We start from the raw sequence: 26,114 nt of genomic DNA on the forward strand, positions 1-26,114 counted from the left end.
CGACTTCGGAGCCGAACTTTTGTCAGAGTGACGTCGAGAAGAATGTCTCCTCTTCTTTTTGTGCTTCTTGGATCTCGAAGCATGCCCCGAAGTCGACTTCGACGCCGACCTCGACCGTGACCTCGACCTCGTTCTCGACTTCCTCCTTCCTCTCTTCTCCTTTTTCATCCTTGCGATGAAAAGCTTCGCCTCCCTTTCCTTGAGAGCCTTGGAGCTCATCTTGCGACAGCAAGAGCATCCATCCACATCTTGGTCAGATGATAAACACCATACACAGTCGTCATGTGGATCCGTGATCGACATAGGTTTTCCACATTCACGACAGGGCTTGAAGCCCGATTTCTTGGTCGACATTTTTTTCGAAAAAGGAACAGAGAAATCCAGTAGAAACACAAAGTAACAGTGAAGCTACAGATCGAGATTCCCGAAATCCGTTGGCGTCGACGGCGCGGAAAAAAGGGAACTGACGTCATCACGCCGACGAGGTCTTCTTATGGAGCCGGTGACGTCTGCGGAGTTGCGAACGGAGCAGTGTCTCTGTGACGTAGTCTTCGACCTCATCGGCGTGGACTGCTACAAAAGTTTACGAATTTTGCAGGCGCAGGGGATATTCACAAGGTGAGGAATCCACTGGCAGATGTATCCATCAGAAAGTACTCACAGGCACCCAGCCAGCACTGCAATCTGACAGCTGTCCTCAGAAAAGCCCTTTACACCGCACCGCCTCTTCTTCCAGCAAAGCTATTCAAGTCTCCTCAGACGCTCCTAGCCTCTTTTCTGTTTGGAGTAAGCCTCACTGTCCATTATATTCCCTCCCTCACCACTCTGACTCACAGTCTCCTGGCCATCAAACAAGTGGTTATTAAACACACTTTCCTGGTTCACCCTCCACTATCTTGAGGTGGTCCTACAGTGTATGTATTCTCTAGAGGCTGTGCCTAATACCTATAGCTTGTAGTGGAAGCTCTCCCTTCCAGTGAGTTACACCTCAGCCATTACAGTGAGTGCACCTCCATACACTCATTTTTGGGAAGCTGCATCTTCTAGTAGACTGGAGTTTTGACATTCAAGGTTGAAGCTTATAAACCTATAACAATCCATGATTTTAGTAAGCTGTATCACTGCTCTAGGCTGGATTCCATAGTTTCTTAATGACTGGTGTTGGGAAGTTAAATATCCCACTGGGAAGGCTGGTCTCCCATTATCAGTTTATTTCTGAACAGGCTTACTTCCTGTCAACTTCCATCCATAGGTGCATCCTATCCAACAACGCCCCCAGGTAGAATGAAGCATCTCATATACTCTCTACATTCCAGCAGAGAGTTACATGGGGAATAGGATGAAGATACTGGATGATATGAGGAAGTGTGAATGAGGGGGAATCATTAGAAGCAGGTTTAGGATGGGCAACAGTGGGTCTCTGGACTATGTGTAAACCCGATTTTAATGACTCTCCCTCATTCAGACTTCCTTATCTCATCCAGTATCTTCTTCCTACTCCCCATGTAACTCACTGCTCCCTCAACCCTCTTTATCAAAGTAGCAATCTCCTCAATTTACTCCCCCACCCCTCCCTCAGCTTACCCTACAAATATACCCAACCACTTCAACCTAGCTGGACTAAAGAGAAGAGTACCTGACCATCTACATCACCAGAGGGCTAAGGACATAACAGGGCCATCAACTCCAACTGCTGGACAGCTACCCGCACCTGACTTGGTGAGAGCCTGCATAACCCAACTCGTACCTCAAGAGGCACTTAAGATTATGACTCCTGAACCATTTTATCTCTGAACATAAACTGCGTGTACATGTTTAAGTGTTTTGTGAAGGGGAAGAGGAAGTGGTAAAAGTGATTAGAAGGCTGAATATCATTCAATGAAAATTTAAACATATAGGCCAATATACTCACATTCCAAATTTTCGATGTAGAGGTTCTCAAACTCTCGTTCAATTTGTCCAAAAAGTTCCAAAAGTGTATTTCGAATCGGTAAAGGAAGTTTGGAATCCTACATAAGTAAAGGTGGAAAAATAATAATATGAAAAATACGCTTTGCGGTACCAAAAATCTCAAATCAGTTTAAAAAAAAATAGTGATATCATCAAAAACAAATCTTACAATCCATGATATTTGCAGGGCAACTTCACTGACGATAGCAAATACTGAAACGTTTGTTTCTAACAGAATAACATTTTTATAAACTACTTTTATTACGAAAAAATGTTTTAACGAACAAATTCATGGTAACATCTACGAATTTTCAATTACAGTTACTCTGATTGAATTCTATCAGCTCACATGGAAGCATAGATGTAGCATTATAACAGCAAGCAGACATAACGTTGATACTCATATATAGCACAGTGAAAGTACTAATAGCAGCAGAGAAAAATATGTGACTTTCATGACACCACTTAATATGGTTCCGTTTGCAGTTTTGTATTCATGATCTCTACAATAGGATTAAGCAGGAGCGAACAGATTTAAGAGGAAATTCCAATGAATGCACAAAGCACCATTTCCAACTAAACTATGAATGTTCAGAACAAAAACGTAGTAATCCGACTATGCCCAGTGCCACATTACACGTAAACTGTAATTTGTGCTCACATTTTAAGCTGAAATAAATTTTAATAATATTCATTAAATTTCGAGAACGATTCTTCTAGAAACTCAAATATACAATACAAAACATGTAAAAAAAAAACCCATAATGTCCAATAGTCACACCAATAAAAAGAAAAAAGCGCTAGCAGAGAGAGATCTGAATTAGAGATCAAGACAAACGGCAATCCTAATATAACCATCTCTCACCAATTGATCAGCAGGAATATAAAGTACATTTTGAAATGCATAAAATTCAACCAGAAAATAAATACAAAATTGCATGATCTAAAAATGGATGCAGGACAGCAGGTCAGCTGGGGACAAAGATGGGCATGTCGGCTTGACTCTCTTGAAAGTATCGCCGCTCTTCTTGCTGCCAAGGCCATTCTAAAGTCAGTAGGTGATCAATCTTGCAGGGTATGCGGAGAGGAAACAGGAGATTCCATTCTGGCGGCACTGTAACGGCAAGCAAAGGAGGGTCGGCGTTCCTCTTCTTCTCGCTCCTGCAGTTGAACGTTAGTGGTGTGCATACCACACTCTTAGGCTCCTACGAGCAGCTGTGGTCCAATAGTGAGCCATGCTAGGGGAGGTTCCCGGGTGTGAGCAGAATGCATTGAAAACAATAGCACGATCACTGGAGGAGAGGGAAGAATAAGTTACTTACTTGTAATGCTAGTTCTTATTCTTTCTTATTTCTAATAAAATAAAAACACAGAAACTGGTGAACCAATGTAAATAGTACACTCTGTACTAAAACAATAGTGACAATTTTAGAACCTTAGCAACCTGCAGCTTATCACTCTATCTAGCAGGGTGGCGGGCAGTTTGCTTTTGGAGTATAAGGGAAATATCCAATTGCCGATACAAATTCAAGATCTGTGAACAGTAAGCAGGGAGATGAACGGAGCTTTTATTAATTCAGAGAGAACTAGGATTACAAGTAACTTTTCCTTCTTTTCTATGGGATTCCCTTTGATATTCATAAATGGTAAATTTGAGTAGCAAGCTAACGCACCTTAAACCACACCATCAGGGTAACTGAATTGAATCTTTAAGTAAACAAATCATGACAAAAAGCTTGCTCCGCCAACATATTCACTCAGGAGTGAGATCAGTTAGACAACCTCCCTCCTGGGAATTGAAAAACGTGCTCTCTAAATTAATGGGGCCTTCTTTTCAACTGGTGCACAAAGCAGCGTTACAACACCTTTCGTGGAAGACGGCTTTCTTGGTTGAGATTACTTCAGCTAGAAGGGTTTGCAAACTTCAAACTGGATCAATGAGCCATTTTCATTTGAACCAAACTATTTTGTTGCTTACTTTATCCGAAAACCTGCATTAACTGCAAAGAGGTATTTACATACTCTCCTTGTTAATAGGCTTTGTCTTGTTATCTAGACTGTACAAATAGTGAATGATAGTGCTGTGGAGAGTGTACTGTATTATTACAACATTGCAGAATTTGAGGCAGTAGTATGGAAACCCTGATTTTGTACCCATCTGCAAAATATCTACCATCCACTTGTCTTTTGTGATTTACTGCCATGCAAGAGAAATTATTACCGCTCACCAGGGTGCTCATTGTGCACACTGATGAAGTCACTGTTTGGTTGGAGGCTTCCCTGTGGAGGCAGAATGCTGCAGCACACTTCCTATCCCACTAGACGTTTTTTTTTTTGCTCCTGGAGAGACTGATAGTGCCCTTTCCAAAAAGGGATATGGGAATGATACTTTCCCGTACAGAAAGAAGGACACTAAATCAGAGGGATTTCTTTCTTTCTCTCCAAACTCACAGACTTTAAGGTCTCAGCGTCAGACTTCGTACTAAAAAAAGAGAACCTCAGTCAGAAAGAACGCCACACACACACACACACACACACACACACACACACACACACACACACACACACACACACACACACACACACACACACACACACACACACACACACACACACACACACACGCACACGCACACCATGACAAAATCCTGCTGTGGTTAGGTCTGCCATGTCTCTTGCTAAACCCATAATATTGTCAGATGTGAACATGCCCTCCTTGACAGTCTTCCAAGTAATCCCACCTCTTCACTCTTGGAAAATGTTTGATGAATTGATTCAGAGTCCCAAAGTAAAAGGTCATCACAGTTGAGCAGTGGAATTAGCATCTGGAATTGTAGTCTGTATATTGAACTACCCTGTAAAAAATGTCACAGAAGGCTACACTATCATCTGTCGAAGAATCCTAGAAGGAGTAGATCACAGAAGCTGGTGAAAACTCTTTTCAATCAACAAAGGTAGATGAAGCAGAACTCTAGTAAAGAGATGATGTTCTATGCTGACTACTACTACTTGGACTGAGAGATGCAGACCTTTGAGAGCCACAGTGTCTAGGCTGGAAAATGTATTCTTTCTTCCTATCTGAACCTCTTGTTAGAACATCCAGATTTCTCTATGGAGTCTTAGATAATCATCTCTGTACCCAAGCTCTTGCTGATGGAGAAAAAAAAACAGGTTCTGGTGTCTCAAAACAAAAAGAGGTTGTGGAGGTTGGTGCCGCAGGAATGTGGGGTTGATCAATATCTCCCAAAGAGACTGCTACAACCAAGGAACAGCTCTCTTCCTTGGTTTCTTGCCAGGCTCCACCACAGGTTTTTCCAAATTGTGAGAGATTTGGAGCCCTCCAAGGTCGAAATATCCATCAACGCCAACCCCGAAAAACTATGAACCTGTCAATGCTGGCATGTGGGTGTCTCTCTAGGTCGAACTCATGTTCCTCGATGTCAGTCGCCTCTTTGCCACCTTTACGACAGTTTCCGACAATTATGTCATAATCCATGATTGAGTGAGTCTAGAAGACGCACCACACAGACACTGTGGACTTCATTTCTTGACATTTCCCTCTACAAGCTGGGCATTTACCAAACAGTGTCAGCATAGTGGCCAGGAAAACAGGGAGGTGAAAACCTTTCCAAGATCATAGGGAAAAACAGACCTTTGATAACAGAAAAAGGTGTCAAAAGACAGAAAACGTCCAAAGACGATAACATGAAGATTAAAAACTACCAAGCATTTTGTTGTTAATAGCCAAACAATGCTCTAAATAAAACAGGGATGTGTTCAGGATCTTCCTCACAGTGTAGAAAAACTAATTACGTATTACGTAACTGTCGCCCTGCTAGGTAGAATGGAATAGTGCAGGCTGCTATGATTCATAAAAGAAGAGTATTGTTTTTGTGCGGAGTATACTGTTTACACTGGAACAAAATTTCTTTCTTTTAATGTAGGTTATTTAATCGACTTTAGGGAGTGTTTCTCAGCCAAATATACTGTTATTTAACCATTTTGGCTACTTGTTTAAAACTATAAATGTTGCTGTTTGAGCAAGTTTCTTGCATGAAATCCTAATAAATCCTGCGTTCTCATATTGTCTTGTCTTGGAGCCAATGCTGTACCTGATAATGTCATAATTGCCAATGACATGGCTTTGGAAGAATGGGCCTTACCCAGCATTGAGGTCTTGTAAACCAGATGGTATAGATCACCCTTGGTTTAGTGGTTCTAACTCTGGTACAGCTACAGCGGTGTACTTAACAAATACAATTGCTCTTAAATGTAATATGTTTGTGAATTTTAAACTAGTGTAAGTTTTATAAGAAATTAGGGATGAGCGTGGAAGTTTAAATAAAAACCTTGCCTACGAGTTCTGAACCATATGAAAAGGGTGAGTGGCGACACCTTGCAGATATAAGTTAAATGGAATTTGCACTGTCCAATCTAGAACTAGACAACTTTTTAGAGATGAGGGGTAGGCGGCCCCGATCCCTTACTCGCTGTATAATGAGTGAAAGATTCTCTTCTTTGATTCTGGACCTTGACAGGGGGAAAAAGCCCTGACCCCCTAATATGTGCAAGGTTCAACAGGATTGTCAGGGCAAGATTAGTTTCATGAGTCCTTACTGGAAAAAATTCCAAACACGTACTGTTTTTTTCTGTAATTTGTTTATGATAGTACTGTCACTCAATCCGTAAGAGTGAGTGAAGAGACAGCCAACACGTATTTCACCCCTTTACACGGCCATCCGGCCTGGGGCTTCCGCAGGGCTGTACATACATAGTTTACAAGGAAGGAGGGTGGTGTGTATCCCCCCCCCAGAGAAAGAAGAGTATTATTTATAAAGTCAGTGAGAAAAGGAAGAAGGCATAGGAAGGGGAATTTTGTTAGTTTGTGGAGTAGCTGAGAAGTGGGTTGTTGTGGAGTGAAGGGGGGAAAAGGAAAGGAGAGAGAAAAGAGAGGAGAGAAAGGGCAAGAAAAGGGACACAACGACGTAAACAACTATACGTCTCCATCAGTGAGGTCCGTCATATTAAAGGACAGACACGTGGGAAAGGCAAAGGGACAACATATTTCGGGAAACACACAGGGAGGAATAGATATATGGGAAATTGAGGCAAATGAGAAATAGCCGGGGAATAGGATAGGAGAGAAGGGGAAAAGACAGAGTAGAGACAGAAGGAGCGGCAGGAAGCATGTAGAACATTTGATATGTGAATCATAAGTATATACAAGTGTGCAAGTTAAATGTTAATGAAATACATACAGTGCATGATTGGAATTTCTTCCAGTAAGGACTCAGGAAACTAATCTTGCCCTGACAATCCTGTTGAACCTAGAACTAGACAACTGACTGAATGATATTGAAGTGCGAGGCCTGAGGTAGAAAAGGGTTCACTTCTTTTCAAAGTTTTACATAGAAAAACACATGTAGACAACACCTTCACAATCTGGGGTTTCAAAAAAAGGTTATTATAAAATTAAGCTCTCAGGTTTTTCGCTTAAGTAAAATTAAGAGCTGTGAGAAAGTGCCTCTTTTTATATGGTTAGCCCCCACTTTTTGGCTGCTTTTGATGTGGTTTCTATCGTAGTGCACAAAGTCTCGGCCAAGCATGTCGCCTGTGCCAAGGTTTCTTCCCCGAACATATTCACAATTGGTACTTCTGCCCTCTTTAAGTCCCTAGCAAATGGTAAATTGGCAACTCCATGGCGAGAGAGGGCAAGCAGTCTACGGAGGAGCACTCCCTTGGAGTAAGTGTGACTACAGGGGGTCTCTCCTTGACTCCCGCCATTTTTAGCATGGTATAGGGGTAAACTTGTGTATCAATAGAGGAATTACCTCTCTGTCTGATCGCTCTGATCTCATCTTGAGGTGAGAGATACAAACTAACGCTCTGGGACCAGCAGAGTCCTGAGGAAGGCCGGCGTGACCCGTACCGATGGGCACAATTACACGGCCGAAACATGTTGACACAATGGGAGTAAGGAGGGGTGTAAGGTGCACATAACCTCTCCCAATCACCACCATCCTTCACTTCTTTTAACCCTGGCCGGAGGGTCTAGGAATGCATATTTTGACACCTCCAAGCTACCAGTCACTTGCTGAAACTATTTGTTTCTATTGTTTACGTGTTTTGTTAGTCTTCCCCCCTCCCTTTGCTTCACCCCTAGCATGGGATACACAGGGGTGTACAGTAGCAGCCCTATGATGAAGCATGTCATACCACGGTGTGAGAAAGGGCAGTATTAGGATACACTTCACATGCCACCACTACTGTCAGAGTTTTTTATCACTTCCTACTCCTTTTGGTGTATATACCTAGTAAATGGTACCCTAGGTACATAGGGTCCGGGAGCTGAAGAGGATCCTCTGGGACAGACCTCACTGGGAACATGCCACTGCCCTTGCGGCTTGCATGCCCCTGTAAGGTAGAAAACGAAAAAGTTGACATTGCATGCTACCTGGGTGTTGTGCCAGCCAGCACTGCCTGAAGGTATAGGTAAGGCACCCCTCTAGCAGGTCTCACAGCCCTAAGAAAGGGTGCACTATACCACAGGTGAGGGCATATCTGCATGAGCAGATATGCCCCAACAATATTAGGGTCCATTTCTTATAAATTTTAAGTGCCAGTGAAGCCATAGTGAGTACATGCGCTGGAAATTGAACAACTCGAGTTCCCCAGCACCATGATGGCTTCACTGAACACAGGAGTGTTTGGTACCAAACTACTCCTCATTAAATCCACACTGATGCCAGTGTAAGATTTTTTTGTACCATGTACTCCGAGTGCTACTCAGAAGTGCCATCTGAAAAACTACCAACCCTGGTGTGGTCTCTGACCGACAGTAGGCAGCCAGCCACCACCAGACATGTTTCTGAACCCCTGGATGAAGAGCGACTGCTCTCGGAGACCAGAAATAATGCACAACCTGGGCAGAGGTGTTACACCCTCCTCCCCCAGGATGGGCCAGTGCTCAAAGGGTAAGCTTCAACGGCCTGCCGCCTTTATAATGCGACCCCCAGCCTCTGCTGCTTGCAGCAGATGGCATCCCCCGGTTTACACCCCCACTTTGGGAGGGGGGGAACTTAGGAGAATAGGAGGCGAGCCCACCTCTGCCACTCCACTCCTAAGGTGGGGGAAGCGAGGTGAAGTTAAGCACATCTTTTAGTCCCCGCCATCTTGAAGATGGGGAAACCCCTCCAATCAGGGCTAGGTCTATGCCTCCTCTCAAAACAGGCTGGCTTGCACCAGAATGACAGCACATACCAAGCTGGAGAAATTCGCCTGGCACAAACAGCAGAGCGGTGATCAGGGCGAGGTGGCGACCCCAGACGACACGGCAGAACCCACGAATAGTGATCTCCTAGATGCGATTACGGCCATAAAAGCATCCCTCGAAGCGAGGATTGACACAGTGGCCACTGACGTGGGATTGATCCGTGAAATCATGGCGAAAAATACATAAAAATCGCTGAGCGTGTGGGCACAGTGGAGAGCATGACCAAGCACCTGAGCAGCGATGCTTGCCTTCTCAAGCGAGAGGTCTCTGATCTGCGCGCCTCCCACGAAGCAATGGCCCAACAGCTGGATGACTACGAAGGCAGAATGCGCCGGAACAATGTCCGCATCATAGGTATTCCAGAGAGCGCAGAGGGGCAAGCAGCGGACCTTTTTGTTGAGGAATTGGTCCTCAAGCATCTACAGCCCCGAGAACTCTCCAAATGTTTTTCGATCGAAAGAGCTCATTGAGTGCCGGGAGGTCGACCCAGGCTGGGGGCGGCCCCTAGGACACTGCTTGCCCGTGTGTTTAATTTCCGTGACCGAGACACTATTCTCCAAACTGCAATGGCGGCCCCACTGTTAACCATCGAAAACAGCAAAATCGTGTTCTTTCCGATTTCACATTGAGAGTTCAGAAACAGACGCAGCTTCCTGGAGGTGAAACGGGCTCTCCGTGACCAAGATGTTAAATATGCAATGATGTTCCCCGCTAAGCTGCGGATGGAAGCCAAAGGAAAATCATGGTTCTTCACTCGCCCGGAAGATGCATGGGACTGGCTGGAGGGCTGGCGCACAGTGGAAAAGAAGGTAAAGAAGGGTTCCTCTGCGGCTGACGGGGCTGAGGATTGGCGTCAGCAGCGACGCTTTCCTCCACATCCAGACTCTGATTCCCATGGACAAACAGGGGGGCACTAATCTTGGACGCTGGTAAGACAGTGTGTTGTTACCCTCGGTCCCCGAGAGTTCCCTAGAGAGCCTCTGGTGGTGGACTCGAAAGTCTAATCTTCTAATTGTGAGAGCAATTAGTACGGTTCTGATCGAGAGGGGGGAGGGGGCTTCCTTGGTGGGTGAAGCGTCATCACTTGTCGTTGCGTTAGGTTGCTGACTCAGCGTTTGAATGTCTATTTTAAACTATTGCTGGTATGTTTTCACTTCATATTCAGTCACTTGATGGTGATCGTTTCCTATATGGGGACCGTGGACAAATGGGTCCCTGAGCCGGGTCTCCACTTGGTGATGGTTGGTCATCTGGGTTGAGCCTGGTGTTATGTACACTGTTGGGGATGGTGTCGGGTGACGAGGAATCTATTGATTGTCTGTGACTGTGTTGGGAGTGGGGTAGGTCACGTTCCCTAGAATAGTTCATGGGTGGGCAACAGGCACTCTGCATGTTGGGGGAGGCGGGCGGTTATGCAGGGAGGGGGGTGAGTTACTGCACAACTGGGTATGTTGGAGTTTGTTTTGTTGGGGGGATGTATTTTGTGGTTTTAAAGCAGCAGTACGAAATAGACTGATTTCACGTCTCAAAGAGCTGTGGGGCGCTGCAACACAATAGGAGCACCACAGAAAGTCACCGTTGAGGGTTTCATTCACCATAAACACTTCGTCCACTCCATTAAACATATACTAGGCAAGAGATCAGGGACTTAGACTCATGACATGGAATGTCAACGGGCTAGGGGACAAAATTAAGCGTGGAATAGTGCTACAATATATTCACCGTCAGGGGCTGGATAGGATTTTGTTTCAGGAAACTCATTTAATAGGTAACTCCTGTAAAGCCCTAGATAGGAAGGGCTATCGTATGGTTGCACACTCGGGCTTTATCTTGGGGTCCAGAGGGGTGGGGATCCTCCTTCGAAAAGGCTGCCCTTATGTGTTACAAAGTACGTGGACTGACCCGCAGGGTAGATATGCAGTGTGCTCGGGCATCTGGGAGGGCAGAGTCCTCAATGTTATCTCGGTATATACCCCACCGGGTCTTCAACGCATGACACTAGCAGAAATAGGTGTGCTATCATTGAACTTATCCGAGGGTACATTGGTGATGGGAGGTGATTTTAACCTGACATTGAATGGCCAAATAGATCGATCCCCGCCCAGACGTGACTCTACACACGGTTCACAACTACATGACTTTACTAAAGCTCTGGGGATGGTGGACATCTGGAGATGGTCACACCCCCATGACACACTCTTCACGTTCCAATCCGGTGTGCATGGCAGTCAATCACGCCTTGACTACCTGTTCACCCACGTACAATACATACAGGACTTCACAGATTCCGCTTGTCTTGCGAGGGGAGTGTCGGATCATTCACCGGTCACGGCAGTCTTCGGAGCTCGCCGCGCGGTGCAACCAGGCCCCATCATGATCCAGCCCTGGGCGCTAAAGATCCCACACATCAAGAGATAACTTACGGAAAGACACGGACTACTATTTTGAGGAGAATATAGGGTCCGTGAAGTCAGCGATAACGCTCTGGGGCGCATATGGGGCAGTGATAAAAGGGAGAACGCTGTCAATTATGGTGGGCCATAGGGCAGAGCACTACCGGCGAGTGAGCAAATTGTAAACTGAGATCTTGAATCTTGAACGCACCACCTCGCAGAGCCCCGATCAGGATACTCAACATATCCTCAATGTTAAGAGACAAGACTATAAACAACTGCTCTTAGAGGAAGCTAATAGGCATGCTCTCGCCACCCACCATAGAATATATGAACAGAGCGAGCGAACGGGGAAACTATTGCCATGGCTGGAACGCAAGGAACAGTTGGCGAAATGGGTGCGCGCGATCAAGGGGCCAGATTACGTTTTGATCACTGATCCTCAGGGCACTGCGGAGACGTTCACGAAATACTATGAGCAAATATACACCATGCCACAGCACTCACAAGCACCATGGGCGGCGGATCTCCTGGCCACTATCGAGGTAATATGCATCTCCCAACAAGATAGAGCGGCCTTAGATGTGGACATCTCGGTTGAGGAGATTCAGAAAGCCATTCAAGACACCCGGGCTGGTAAGGTGATGGGCCCCAATGGGCTTCCGATCGAACTGATAAAACCCATGGCTGTGAAGCTCGCTCCCCACTTACTGAATCTATATAACGAATGCTACGACACTGGCCTCCTCCCGGCCGATATCCGTGCGGCCACCATTGTAGTATTCCGCAAGCCCGGTAAACCAGTCAACGAGTGCACATCATACCGACCCATTTCCCTGATAACCGTAGAGGCCAAAATCTTGGCTAAACTATTGGCCAACCGTCTACTCCCTTATCTCACTAACTTGATTCACCCTGACCAGTCGGGATTCATGCCGGGTCGCAACACGGCGCGTAATTTACGGCGCGTCCACGGAGTGCTGGGTCGTGTGGCGACAATAGAGGAAGAAGCGATCCTGCTCGCACTTGACGCAGAAATGGCATTCAACACCGTGGCGTGGGATTATCCGTTTGCGGTCTTGACTCTTATTGTTCTCGGGCCCAAGTTGATTGAGCGGATCAGACTTTTATTTAACCTTCCCATTGCCCACGTCTCAGTGAATAACCATCGTTCGGGTTCTTTCCCCCTTTGTCATGGTACGAGGCAAGGTTGTCCATTATCACCACTTCTTTTTGCCCTGGTCCTCGAGCCTTTAGCAGTCTGGATCAGAGGGGACCCAGACATCAGAGGCCTTAAATAAACAGACAACCATGAAGACCGCATATCGCTATATGCGGACGACATTCTACTTTACCTCGCTGACGCGCTCACTTCGCCGCGTTCTCCACATTTTCCATATATTTGGGGCCCACTCTGGTTACCAGATAAACTGGTCCAAATCCCAGATGTATACCCTCTGGGGTGATCCGCCACACTCGGGGATACACCATTTCAGTGGCGATCCAGGGTTTCCAATACCTCAGCATCTTCATAACAACCGACGCAGCAGTGTTCTATGAACAGAATCTGATGGGCCCGTTGCAGAGGTTTAAATCTGATGTCATCCACTGGAAGACAATACCTCTTACTCTCTTGGGTCGGGCGTCTTTATTCAAGATGCTCGCCCTGCCACGCTTTCTTTACGCCTTGCAAAACACTCCCATCCCGGTCCCCGAAACCTACTTTTTGCAGATTGATGCAGCAGTTAGAGATTTATTATTGGATAACGGGCCGCCTCGAATAGCCATAAACAAGCTCACTATGGGATGGTACGATGGGGGCATCGGGTTGCCGGACATGCGCTTTTATTACCAGACGTTGAAATTAATTGCCATCAATAAATGGGTGTTTGGGTCCCATACTGACCCTAGCTTTCGCACAGATCTGTGGTTAATGGGGAAAGGCGGCTACAACAGAGCACTATATTCACACCCCAAGAAATTAGGCTTGACTGGCCCCACGGCCCGTACAGTAGAAGTGTGGCACGGGGTCCAATGGCAGATGGGATGGCAAGGGCGCCTGACGAAGGCTACCCCCCCTGTGGGAACCCGATATCTTGGGACGACTGAGTACTTGTGCAGGGTTCGACAAGTGGGACATGATCGGTATTTTCGCGGTGGGGGATATGTGGATTAAGGGCAAGAAGGCGTCATTTGCAGATCTCCAACTCAAATATCAGCTAGCACCATCAGAACACTTCCGTTATCTTCAAATTAGTCATGCCATTGACTGTGTCCTCCCAGGCGTCCCCCTCCCAGACTCCTCTCCTCTGGAGGACAGGTTGTTGCTGGATCCAATGGACCGCAAGGCCATCTCCCTAACGTACAAAAAATTGATCAATAACCGGGCTGATCCAATGCAGAAACTGCGAGCTAGTTGGGAGGCGGATCTGGGGAAAATGACTGACGAGGATTGGATTGAAGCGCTGGCTTCCCCCCCCCCCCCGAGAGGTAGTAGTTCCGATGCGACTCCGGCTTATCCAACTTGAGATTCTCCATCGTGTGTACTTTGATGCTAAACTGTTATTTAAATTAGGCAGGAGACCAGATACACTCTGTCTTCGTCACTGCAATCAAACAGGTACATTCATACACATCATATGGAAAAGCCACCACATACAACACTACTGGATAGACGTTACCCGACAAATGGCACGATCTTGTGATACACCCATAAATCCGACTCCCCAATTATGCCTTCTTAATATCTTGGAGGCAGCAGACCTCACCCAAGCTGAACAATCGTGGTCCACCATGAAGTGGAGCATAGTGAAAAGGAACATTGCCCAGAAATGGGGGGTGGATACTATACCACATTGGTGAGATTGGGCTAAGGACATGGATCACGCCAGTGTAGCGGTGAAAACTGTATATAGAGGTAGAGGTTGCCCACGAAAATGGAATCAAAAGTGGGGACGTTGGAATAAATACAGGGGGGAACATCTGTATTTCTACCACAGTAAAACTCAGACGGGAGAGACAGGCACTATTGGAGGAGTCAGGCGCAGACAGGAGGACATAAACCTCCGGGCCAATGAGTATAATGAGTACGAGTGGTGCTACCAGACCCGAAGACGCAATTGTAACCCTCTTTATACTGACCAGCCTTTCGCTCTATGTTGTCTCTGGTGCTACTGAGGGTTGATAGGCTATTGTGCAATACTAAAATGTACGTCTTTCCAGCTGAGAGGTCTATGTAATGTCATTATCGATGCTGTTTTGTTTCTAAAAAAATGGTAGAAAAAATATAAAAAAACAGGCTGGCTTAATCGAGGGTGTAGTCACCAAAGGTAATGTCCCCTTTGGCCCCACCTGCTGCTCCCCTAAAACACCCCTGAATTTAGCATTTGTGTGGTTCCCTCAGACCTAGAACCTAGATCTACGAGGACCTAAGAAGAAAGAAGACACCCCTGCATAGACGACTACCTTGGCCCCAGCCCTACCGGCCGGTCGGTCGGTCTCCAGCTTACGCAACCCTACGACCTGTCTTGCAGCCAGCAACCTCTGAAAACTCTGAGAGGACTGCTGCCTTCTAAAAAGATTTCAATATCCAGAGGACAGCGGCCCTGTCCAGAGGAAACCTACTACAAGTACCCAGGATCCAGGTGGATCAGCATCTCCTGCCCACTACACACCCCACGGCCAGAGTCTGGGTGGCCATCCTGCCCAGTGAACTCCCCCTAGCGATCCAGACCCCAAATCAAGTGCTGGCCCACCTCTCCTGACCTCCACAACAGTTCCTCCAGTGTGAACCTGAAGGGTCCCCCCACACCGCAACCAGGCCGGTAAGAAGAAATGCGACGTCTAAAGGCACCCCTGCACCTGTATGTTTGGTGCTGCTTTCTGCCCCTCTGTGCTAACCACCAAAGCTTGGCCCCTTGCAAACGATCTACTTTCCTGCAAGCAGTGTGGCTCCAAGCACCCTCAGTCTCCGTTGAAACATATTGGCCCAAACTCAGATTTTGACCTCTGCGCCCAGCCGCCCTTGTGCCGCAGTTTTGGTACTCTCGTGACCCTTGCCCATTGCTGACCTTGGGTTCCCAAGACTGGAACTTTAAGCGTGATACTTACCTGTTTAACAACAATATCGTTTTCCCCCTAGGATAACATTAAACTGTTCAGAAAATATTGTAAGTGTTGATTTTTAAATGTGAAAAGTATTTTATTTAAAAATGTACTTACCTTTGTGCAAGGATCTTGGTCTTAAAATTAAATACAAACAAGTATATTTTTCTAAAATTAGTGTGGATTTCCTATTTGAGCCGTGTGTCCATTATTTAATCACAGTTGTGCAATAAATGTTTTACACTCCTCTGTGTTGGGTCTAAGGCTGTTCACTGACACTACAACTAACGGAGCACTCTGGGCTTCACATTGAGCCCTGAACACTTTTTTAAAAAGTTACCTTTAGCCTCCATAAAACCCCTAGAAACCCATTTGCCCGAGCTCCAACTGTCCCACAGGAGCTGAATATCTCCTTGCTTAGGTGTGAATGGGCTTCCAGACCAGAGACAAAAGGCCTTGCATATGGAGAGAAGTTGACCTTCCCTGATAGGATGACCATCTGGGCAGTGCCCAGGAGCTTCAATGGGGTGTGCCTTGTCACAGGAAGATGTAGCTGACACCTGGGCTCCCCCATTTATTGTGATTCTAGCCAGCCAGGCATCAAATCCAGTGAAAGAGGGCTGCCCCAGGACCTGTTTTTAGTGACCACAGGGTAGGGTTTGATCATTTCCATGGCCACACCTCTAAGGTCGGTACAGGAGATCTGCACAGGGGAAGAAAAGGTCTGCAATGTTGGTTTTGGCTAGAGAGGCGCACTGTGGGATTGTCTGCAGTGCACACAAGAAATGCTGCAAAAATGAGTAGGGTTAACTCTAGAAACTCTTTTCCTACTGGACAGGGAGAGGACCAGGCATCACCTCCACAGACAGGCTGGTGCCAAGCATAAATGTGGTATGCCTGGGCACCCTCTTCAGAACAACTGTGGAATACAGAAGAAGGGCTACACCTGCTGTTGTGACTTGTGAGGAGAACCTTAAGGGCGGGATCTGCTCCCACTTGAAGCAGGACTAAGGAGTGGACTCCAAAGGTCAGTTGGCTGACCTGTTAAGCTACAGAGATACAAAAGATGCAAGAAGCCCACTTTCCTGAGAGAGCCCAGCTGACCAGTTAGAATTGGACTGGCCATGGATCATGCTGGAGTGATCCCTCCCCCCCAACGTGCTGTTCCTGAGTTCCTGGAACTATTGGCAAGTGTCAGGGTGTACTCCTCCTGCCTAGCCCTAAAACTTGGGACTTGGAAACTTTTTCAAGGATTTTTGCCTGGAGAACCAACAAATGACCAGGACCAACCTGCCAAGCCGATCGGCCAAGGCTGCCTCGCCAGTGGTCTGGATTTCACTGCAGCTCCAGCTACGCTCTTCTCCGCAGCAGCAAATGCGAATCCGTGGACCTAATGCTGACCAGCATCCAATGATGTTGAACGCTCTCTGGCTATATGCTGCAATCTAACCCCTCCGAAGGAATCCTACTTCCAGAAAAGAGTAAGTACAAAGGTAGCAATCTTCACCAGACCAAATGTGGACGGCTTCCTGGGCGTGAACTCCCACCTTCATTGGTGGCTTCACTCACACACCGTCCTTTGACATCCGTCACCAAGGATCCAGTCTTCAGATCCAGCCTGCTGAGCTGCCCTGCTTAGGATACTATCTTCTCAAAAATCTTATAACTCAGAAGGTAACTCTGAGGGTAACCAACCTGACCCTTGTATCTCACCCATGCTCCATTGAATCAAATCTTTAAAAATACCCTTTTCTCGGTCTGCCCGTAGTTGGCGCTGTACACATATTTGGTACCAATTTTATTTAAAACTTTAAAAATTCATATCTCCAGACCCAATTATTGGATTTTTTTTGTTTTGGTGTCAATTTATTCATTACAATATTCTCTATTTTCATAAATAGGAGCAGGATTTTTACTGCGCGCGTGTTCTTGACTTTAAGCTGTTTTGGTACTTTTAAATGCTTTACACATTTTCTTAAGCTAAGCCTGTCTGATCTGTGCCATAGATACCAGGGGTTGAGCTCAGGTTTAAGTTACTGAAACCTTTACGGGAACTAACAAGAATAGTGCTATTCACCCTTTGGGTGGCCAAGGACCTTCCGGTCGACGGGGTAGCCCTCTCCCTGGACACCAAGAAGACTTTTGACCGCATCAAACGGGATACCTCTTTGCCACCGTGAAACGATTCGGCCTGGGAGACCAATTCCTCGCCAAGGTGCGGCTGCTGTATGATTGTCCAACATCCCAGGTTAACTGTGGGGCGTTCCTTCAGACCCCTTCCAGATCAGGAGGGGCACCCGACAGGGCTGCCTTCTGTCCCTCCTGTTTCTCTTGGCCATGGAACCCCTGACCTTCGCTATCAGTTATTTGCCACATATTGCGGGGGTTTCCCTCGCGGGCGGACTATCCAAAATCTACCTCTATGCAGACAATGTCCTTCTCACCCTCACATATCTCCACCGTTCCCTGCCTGTTCTATTGGAAGTCATTGATAATTTGTGGCCCTATCCGGTTACAAAGTAAATTGGGACAAGAGCGAGGCCCTACCAATCTCAAATGGTACCACGAAGGTGGCGATCCATGGTTACCCTTTTCGCTGGAAGTCCTCGTGTCTCAAATACTTTGGGATACTGGTTAATAGAGGAACGGACGGGATGGTCTCGGACAATGTGGACCCTCTGATAGCCCAGATGAAACTGGACTTTGAAAAGTGATCCCTTATGGGGTTCTCCATGTGGGGCAGGGTGCAGGCAGTGAGGATGGTCACACTGCTGCGCTTCACTTACATATTGGGTATTCTCCCTGTATTGGTGCCTTTAACCACTTTACGCCTCATTGACTCCCAGATCCGGTCTTCGTGTGGAGCTCCTGGTGGCCCCAGTTGGCTGCGTCCAAACTCATGGCACACAGCTCGTGTGGAGGCTTGGGCCTCCCATCAGTGGAGCATTACACCCTAGCTCTCCACCTCTTGCAAGTAACATACTTGCTCCCTGGTACCCCTGACCCACTGCAGTGAGCCCACACAGAAGGATCGCTCCTCTCTGGAGGTGAGGGACTTGGCCTTCTTTATGGGGACCATACCCTCCAGCCACGCCTCTCGCGCCCTGTGTTGCAGGCCACGCAAAAGGCCTGGCTACGCACTCACCACCTACTCTGGGTGGACCCATGCTTGCATGATAAAGCACCATTGTGGGGCAATGAAGGTCTGCTTATTGATGGTCAGGCTCTAAGCTGGACCCACTGGATGGAGGCGGGCAAACACACCCTGGACCAAATTTTGCTCGACAGAGATCTGAAGCCTTTTGTCCATCTTAGGGAGTAGTTTGGCCTCCACCCAGGGCAGACTTGGTGATACTTGCAACTACATCACTGCCTGAGCTGTTACTTAGGTCCACTTCCATGGTCCTTACAATCCTCACCAGTTGTAGCCCACCTGACTACTTGGGGCCGCCACAAGGAAGTAATGTCGGGACTCTACAGCACACACACGATCCACCTCTTGTCCCAACCTCTTCTACGCAGCCTTCGCGCCAAATGGGTGGTCCACCTACAGACAAGCCTTGAGGAGGAGGACTGGGCTGATATCCTGGAAGCCCCGAACAGGGGTACCCAGGCAGCCCATTTAAAGTTCTGTCTCTTCAAAACGCTCCACGATTGGCACTGGAAACCAACAAACTGAACAGGGTAGAATTGCATTGTATTGCTTATACACTTTTGTTCCAAACTGGGCATATGCTGTATGGTTCTGTTCCAATAAAACATTATGACACAAAAATATAAAAAAAGAATAGTGCCATTATTATTTGTGGTGGACTAACATTCACAGCAACTAATAATCCACTTTCTCACACCAGCCATTGGGGAACAGCGTGGTTTGTGGCATTGGATGTTGCTACCTTATACACCTCTGAAAGACACAAAGATGACATGGTGGTGGTACAGTCATTCCCGTAAGTCCTGGTTGGTCACTTACACTAAGCATTCTATAATGGTGCCCTCTATATTATTCACCTTGTTCTGTCCCAAAACTATTTTGTATTCAAGAAAGATTTTTCCTTCAGGGCCATGTAGTGTCTATGGTATACCACTTTACTGCACCCAAGGAGAATTTGGCCATGGCTTGGTAGAAAGAAAAACATGTATGGCAATGTATAAATCATGACTATGTAAATTAGGTTTGTATATGGCTATACTATATCGAAACCATTTTCCTAAATAAGAATGGTCCAGAGAAAGTGTTAGATGAATATTGATTTCACTTTAATGATAACCTCTATAATAGCAAAGTAACCATAAAGAAAAGCAAAAGCAATGCTCTATTTCTAGACATACCTGTTCGGAAAATGTACGATCAGGTTGAAACCTACAAGTATAGAAAGGAAACTGCCTCGAACACCATCTAACATGCCTCTCTTCATGTCATATTAACAACTGAGCGACAGCTTTCGGTTTTAAGAATTCTTAAGAGCTAAAATAAATTGTAGGTCGCTGAACAAGTTACTGAAGAAACAAAAATCGATACCCAAGCGATTTATGCAACAAGAACGCAAGCACCAGAAGTTAAAGCTGCCTTGACTCATACAAAAGTGTTAAAAACGAGATAGCCTACTTACTTTTTAATCTCATAAGACAAATACTATAGACAATATAATGTCCCTGGGCGAAGAAATATATCTGAAGTATAGTACACAGTCTAAAGGCACGTATTTCCGAACATATCTGTGCAATTTAAAAAGCCGATTTAACGTCTACTATACTTGTACACTTTTAGAAAACAAACTAGGACTGCACGGTTCTCAATTTATGCCATTGACATAGTTTTAAATAACATAAAACGAAGAAACATTGAAAAGATTTCGAATGGATCTATTGGTTAAGCCTTTGAGCCAAGAAAACCGTAAACACAGATATGGGCCTATCGGAATTTTTATAAAATAAAATTAAGAGAATGTCTCTTTTTTTTTTTAAACTTTGACCAGTAGATGGTGCTATTTACTTGATTTATGTGGTGAAATACAGCAAGGAAAAGCCGTTCACTTCCATGCCCGAATTGCATTTATGTTTTCATATTTCCAAGGTTCTAATTCACTGGATATGTATGGTAACCAATAGAAAAGTGCGAAGGGTCCCCCCGTCTCTTACTCCAATAATTCAAACTTTTGAATGATAGAAACAGATGGTGCGTTTTAAATTACTACAATTTAGTAGTATTCACTATATAACTTGTAATGTCTGTTTTATGCGACTGTGGAAAAGGTGTGGAAAAGAATGCACACTTGTAGGAAACGTTACTTACCTTCGGTAGTGCTATATCTGGTAGAGACATAGTCTAGCCGCAGATTCCTTAACTTAGAATTTCCCCCAAGAGCCAGTCTGGAGATTTTTTTAGCAGTACCTCTGCACACCGGGGGACGGCGTCGTACGGCTCCATAGTGACGTGGTCTACCGATAGGACGTCAGTGGAGCCCTAAAAGTCCCCTCCGGCACGCGGTCATCAGTTTTCTACTGTGAAACTTTTCCGTGCCAGAACGTGGAGCCACTACTAAACTGGATGCGGAAACAGTGTACCAAAAAAGAATAAAAAATCTTTTAAACAACAATAAAAATACACCACAGATGGTATGAAAATAGAAGACATGGATCTTAGAAGAAAATACCCAATAAAGCAAAATTGAACACAGGGCCAGAGAAATGTTGTGCCTTGGTGAATAACCCAAAGAAGGGGAGAGACCAACCCTCTATTAATCAATCATTAATGGTAATGATTTGGTATAGTACTATCTCAACAGAATCTTCAACAACAACACTTAAAAGTTGATTCACACCATTACATGATCTATTGACAGTACCAGTGTCAAGGTGAAATGCTACCAAAAACCTTTCCGTAGAAAGAAGAAAGACATTAAAACTGCTCACATACTTTACCAACCACCCACACTCGGGAAAGTATTGTGAACTCAATACTTAAAGAAATGTTAAGTGGCCAGGTCAAGGAGTTTGTTTAGATGAAACACTGACTGAAAAAGTAATCACTGGCATAAAAAAGCCAGCATTGAAAGGGTATAAACCCTACCTCAAAAGATCTTTGCAGAGCGGGGAAAATGGGTAGGGCTTTAAGGAACCTGCAGCTTGACTATGTCTTTACCAGATAAAGTGTTACTGAAGGTAAGTAACTTTTCCATCTGATATAGACATCTAGCCTCAGATTCCTTAACTTAGAATTAAATACCATAACTATACCCCACGGAGGAGGGTCTGCAAATTAATCTCACAAAAATCCTCAAAGAGAACCAGCCCATCAGCTAATGACTGACCAAGTGTAGGTGGTAATAGCAAAACAAGAGCTTGACTCTTAAGAGAGACTATGACCTCTGGCATAGAGCATAATAAGTAAAAGCAACTTACAAGTCTGGGAAAATCGGTCATTGGAGTAAAAGAGTAAAAATCTTTAGGAAATTCCTGTCAGAAGACAGACATGAACCCTTTACCCTTAAAAATAAAAAGGGGGAAAGAAGACTGGATGGCCATAAGGGGGTCAAACGCATGATAGAAGTCATAACATCTATGTTGTTTTTGACAATAAAGAATCAAAAGTAGAGCTTTCGTGCTGGAGTCCTAATAAGACCTGCAGAACCCATTTCCCGAAGGGAAGATGGATAAACCCCCTTGTCATGACTAATTTAGTGTGGACAAATTGCAGCATCCACAATCAGTCAATGCCACAAAAGAAAGAATGAGAAATATATATCACAGAACATCTCCATCGGAGGGGGGGGGGGGGGATCCCTGCAGGCGGCCTCAGCTGACGGGGACAGAGCATCCCGTTAACAATAACAAACAAGAGAAGTGCTGAAGCCAATTCTCGGTATTTCCACAGAATTCATTCTCTAAAACCGTAGTGGCTGCAAATACAAATGCAAATTCAGCACTTCTCTTGTTTGTTATTATTAACAGGATGCTCTGGACCTGTCAGATGAGGCCGCCCTGTAGGGTCAGGGTCCCCCGACGATGGACATGTTCTGGGCAATGTCTGTAATTTGGGAGGCATGACCCGCTTGCCCCCGTGCAGAATGAAAGGATTTTGCCTGATACTTCACGCATTGGAGGCGAGAATGGAGAGGTTTCCTTTCCCTGGCAATTCTGGATTCCGTAGGTTTGAAAGAGATTACCTTATGTGATACTGTCTTAATTGAGATAAGGCCTACCTGGATCACGTTTTCATTTTGTAACATGCAGGTAGCCACTTTACTTTTTGGAAGCACTGAACAAAATATACAATATTAATGGTGATTAACTTTGGACATTCAAGCATTAGCAAGTAACATAGAAATGCATCCTGGGACGTGAATGGCATTAACAGTGGGTCACGTAACAAAATGAATTGAAAGCACCTGTGACCAGGGAATGCAAACCTTCATACCTATGAATAAGGCACTACTGCCGAAACGCGTCAGAAGGAGGAAGGACTTTGAATTTGTATTTGCAGTCACTACCATCTTGGAGTATAAATTATGTGGAAATACCATGAATTGACTTCTGCACTTCTAGTTTGCTTAATATATATATATATATATATATATATATATTCACTGAAAAAACCATAAGTTTCAGGGGTGTTATAGTTAGCTGGACTTTCACTTGTACAAAACCATTGAAATTCCCCCGTTATAGTTAGTTCAGCTAACTATAACTCGCGCGCCCGCAATGCACTGCTGATGACGTCACATATTACATCACTCATGACATGGTCAGTGACATCACTCATGACATCACTGATGACATCTCAAATGACATCACTGATGACATCATCCAGTGAATGTGTGTTTTTCTGAAAATTAAATATGTTTTATATATGTATATCTCAAGGTCGATGGAAGAATAAATGGGTATATAAGTGTCTAAATGGATGATTTGTATTTGAAAAATTGATTGTGTACCTGACTGATTAAGTGTATCATAGTGAATACATGGCTTAGTGAGTAATGTTTAAATATGTAAATATCTGTATCAGTCTCTCACTTTTTGTATAAGTGGCTGCATGGGTTGGTGAGTAGCTACATGGGTGTCTATATAGGTTATTAGTTGGTTTTTTGAGTATCAGTCGGAGTGTCTGCATGGTTCGGTGGGGGGTATTACCTAGTGCATAGGTGTATGAATGAGTGACTCACTGTTTGTATGTGTTGAAGACAGCATGTGTGCAGGACTGTATGGGTGGACGAGTGTGTGTATGGGTGTGTTAGTGAGTGAATGACTGTCTCAATAGTGTCTTTATGAGTAACTACATATGTTTTAAACTAGTATATGTGACTATTGGTGTATATATGGGAGTATATGTGAGAGTGAGAGATTGAAAGAGTTCCTGTATGAATAAGTATGTGTTTCTATAAGTGATTGTTTAAAAGACTAAGTATGTGTATGTTTCCGTAGAAGTAAGTGTGGTGGTGTGTGTATAACTGTATATGCAAGTAAATGTATGTTTGATTCTTTATTAGCATGAGTGACTATGTGTGTGAGTAACTCTATGGATGAGTGGCATTGTGTAACAGGATGTATAGGTGTACGAGTACATATGATGAGTGAATACATGTATGAGTGACTGTATAGGACTGTTGGTGAATGAGTGGATGTGTATGTGGATCTTAGAATTACTGAAGAGGTTGTTGTAACTGGTATTGGTATGTCCATTGTTTTGAAAATTTTTGTCTCTATTTTTGAATGTGTGTATCAAAGGTTATATTAGGGTGAGAGGAGGTCTGCCATTCTATCACAAGGATGATGTCATCAGTGATGTCATTTGAGATGTCATCAGTGATGTCACTGACCATGTCATGAGTGATGTAATATGTGACGCCATCAGCAGTGCATTGCGGGCGCGCGAGTTATAGTTAGCTGAACTAACTATAACGGGGGAATTTCAATGGTTTTGTACAAGTGAAAGTCCAGCTAACTATAACACCCCTGAAATCTATGTTTTTTTCTGTGAATTTCTGAGGTTTTTTAAATGCTAATTCCTAACTATAACGTGCCTGAAACCTATGTTTTTTTCTGTGAATTTCAAAGGTTTTTTAAATGCTAATTTCTAACTATGCCTACAGAGATAAGACATGTGAAGAAAGAAGAAAAAATGCACAGAAAGAAACAAAAGAAGTGCAGAAAGAAGCAACAGAAGTCCTCAAATACGAAGATAAGTGCAGGAAGAAGGATAACGTGCAGAAAGAACAAAAAGAAGAGCAGAAAGAAGCCTTGTTGCAAAATCATCCTGTACCCTCAACTTTTTCAGACGGATACTGGTGGTAACTGAGTCTGACTAACCAGTCCTAGAGCCAGTGCTATGTTAAAAGGCACTTAGAATACAGTGAAAACACCTACATACACTAGGGAACATTATGCGTTGGGGTCCCCCTGTGATTAGCATGATCTCCTCTGTAAGCCCCTAGTATATAATAGGGCATGGGGATTAAAACTACCTCTTAAAACAGGCCACAGGGCGTTTTTGCACACGTTAACTCAGGCCCCGTCCCCTCCCTTCACCACTGTGTAAACACGCCCTGTGTCCGTTTTTAGTTGGGAGATTAAGTTCATTTGAATCCTGAGGGTTCCTAGGGTCCAACTAGCCCACTAGGTACCTCCAGTAAGTGCCACAGAGCTGCGTTGCAGAGAGGTGTAAAAAGTGGCACGGCCTGGACCACCTCTCTGCAATGCAGCTCAGTGGCGCTTACTGGAAGCACTTGGTGGGCTAGTTAGCCCCCAGGGGCCCTCAGTATTGAAGGGAAATTATATCCCCAATTTAAAACGTGCCATAGTGCGTGTTTGCACACGTCACCTCAGGCCCCGTCCCCTCCCTTCACCACTGTGTAAACGCCCCCTGTGGCTGTTCTAAGTTGAGAGATTAAGTCCCCTTGAATCCTAAGGGTCCCTAGGGTCAAACTAGACCACTAGGTACCTCCAGTAAGCGCCACAGAGCTGCGTTGCAGAGAGGTGTAAAAAGGGGCTTGGCCTCAGAACACCTGTCTGCAGCGTAGCTCCCTGGCGCATACTGGAGATGCCCGTTGGGGGGGCGTTTGCAGAGTGCTGCACGAAGGGGGCATGGCCTCCGGCACGATGCCAGTCTTTTATTTATTTTAATTTTTTAAGAAGGGGAGCTGTGTGGTTCCCCTTCTTATTCTAATTTATTGGCCCTGATGACCCCATCCCCCGGAGCCTTTCTCCTAATTATATTTTTTTGACCCCAATCCCCAGGGCCGGCCACTGTTTTTTATTATTTTTAAAATATATATATTTATAGACACACCTAGGACATGCTGGACAAAACGTACGTACCTATCACCATGACGATTTGCTTGATATTCATTAAAAGGCGACTATGCATGCAATGAATCCACGTGGAATGTATT

General features: G+C 45.1%; 1 protein-coding gene across 7 annotated transcripts in view; it reads right to left on the bottom strand.

Moving 5' to 3' along the window:
• The window catches only part of WDR37 (WD repeat domain 37), a 632,142-nt gene that overhangs the window by 447,354 nt on the left and 158,674 nt on the right, over positions 1 to 26,114 (bottom strand). For all 7 annotated transcript variants that reach the window (XM_085631908.1, XM_085631907.1, XM_085631906.1 and 4 more), the window contains one exon: positions 1,913 to 2,009. In XM_085631908.1, coding sequence (XP_085488034.1) covers positions 1,913 to 2,009 — 97 coding nt within the window. The remainder of the gene's footprint in view (positions 1 to 1,912; positions 2,010 to 26,114) is intronic.

This window comes from Triturus cristatus, chromosome 10 (assembly GCF_964204655.1).
Source record: "Triturus cristatus chromosome 10, aTriCri1.1, whole genome shotgun sequence".
In the NCBI taxonomy this organism is placed as follows: Eukaryota; Metazoa; Chordata; class Amphibia; order Caudata; family Salamandridae; genus Triturus; species Triturus cristatus.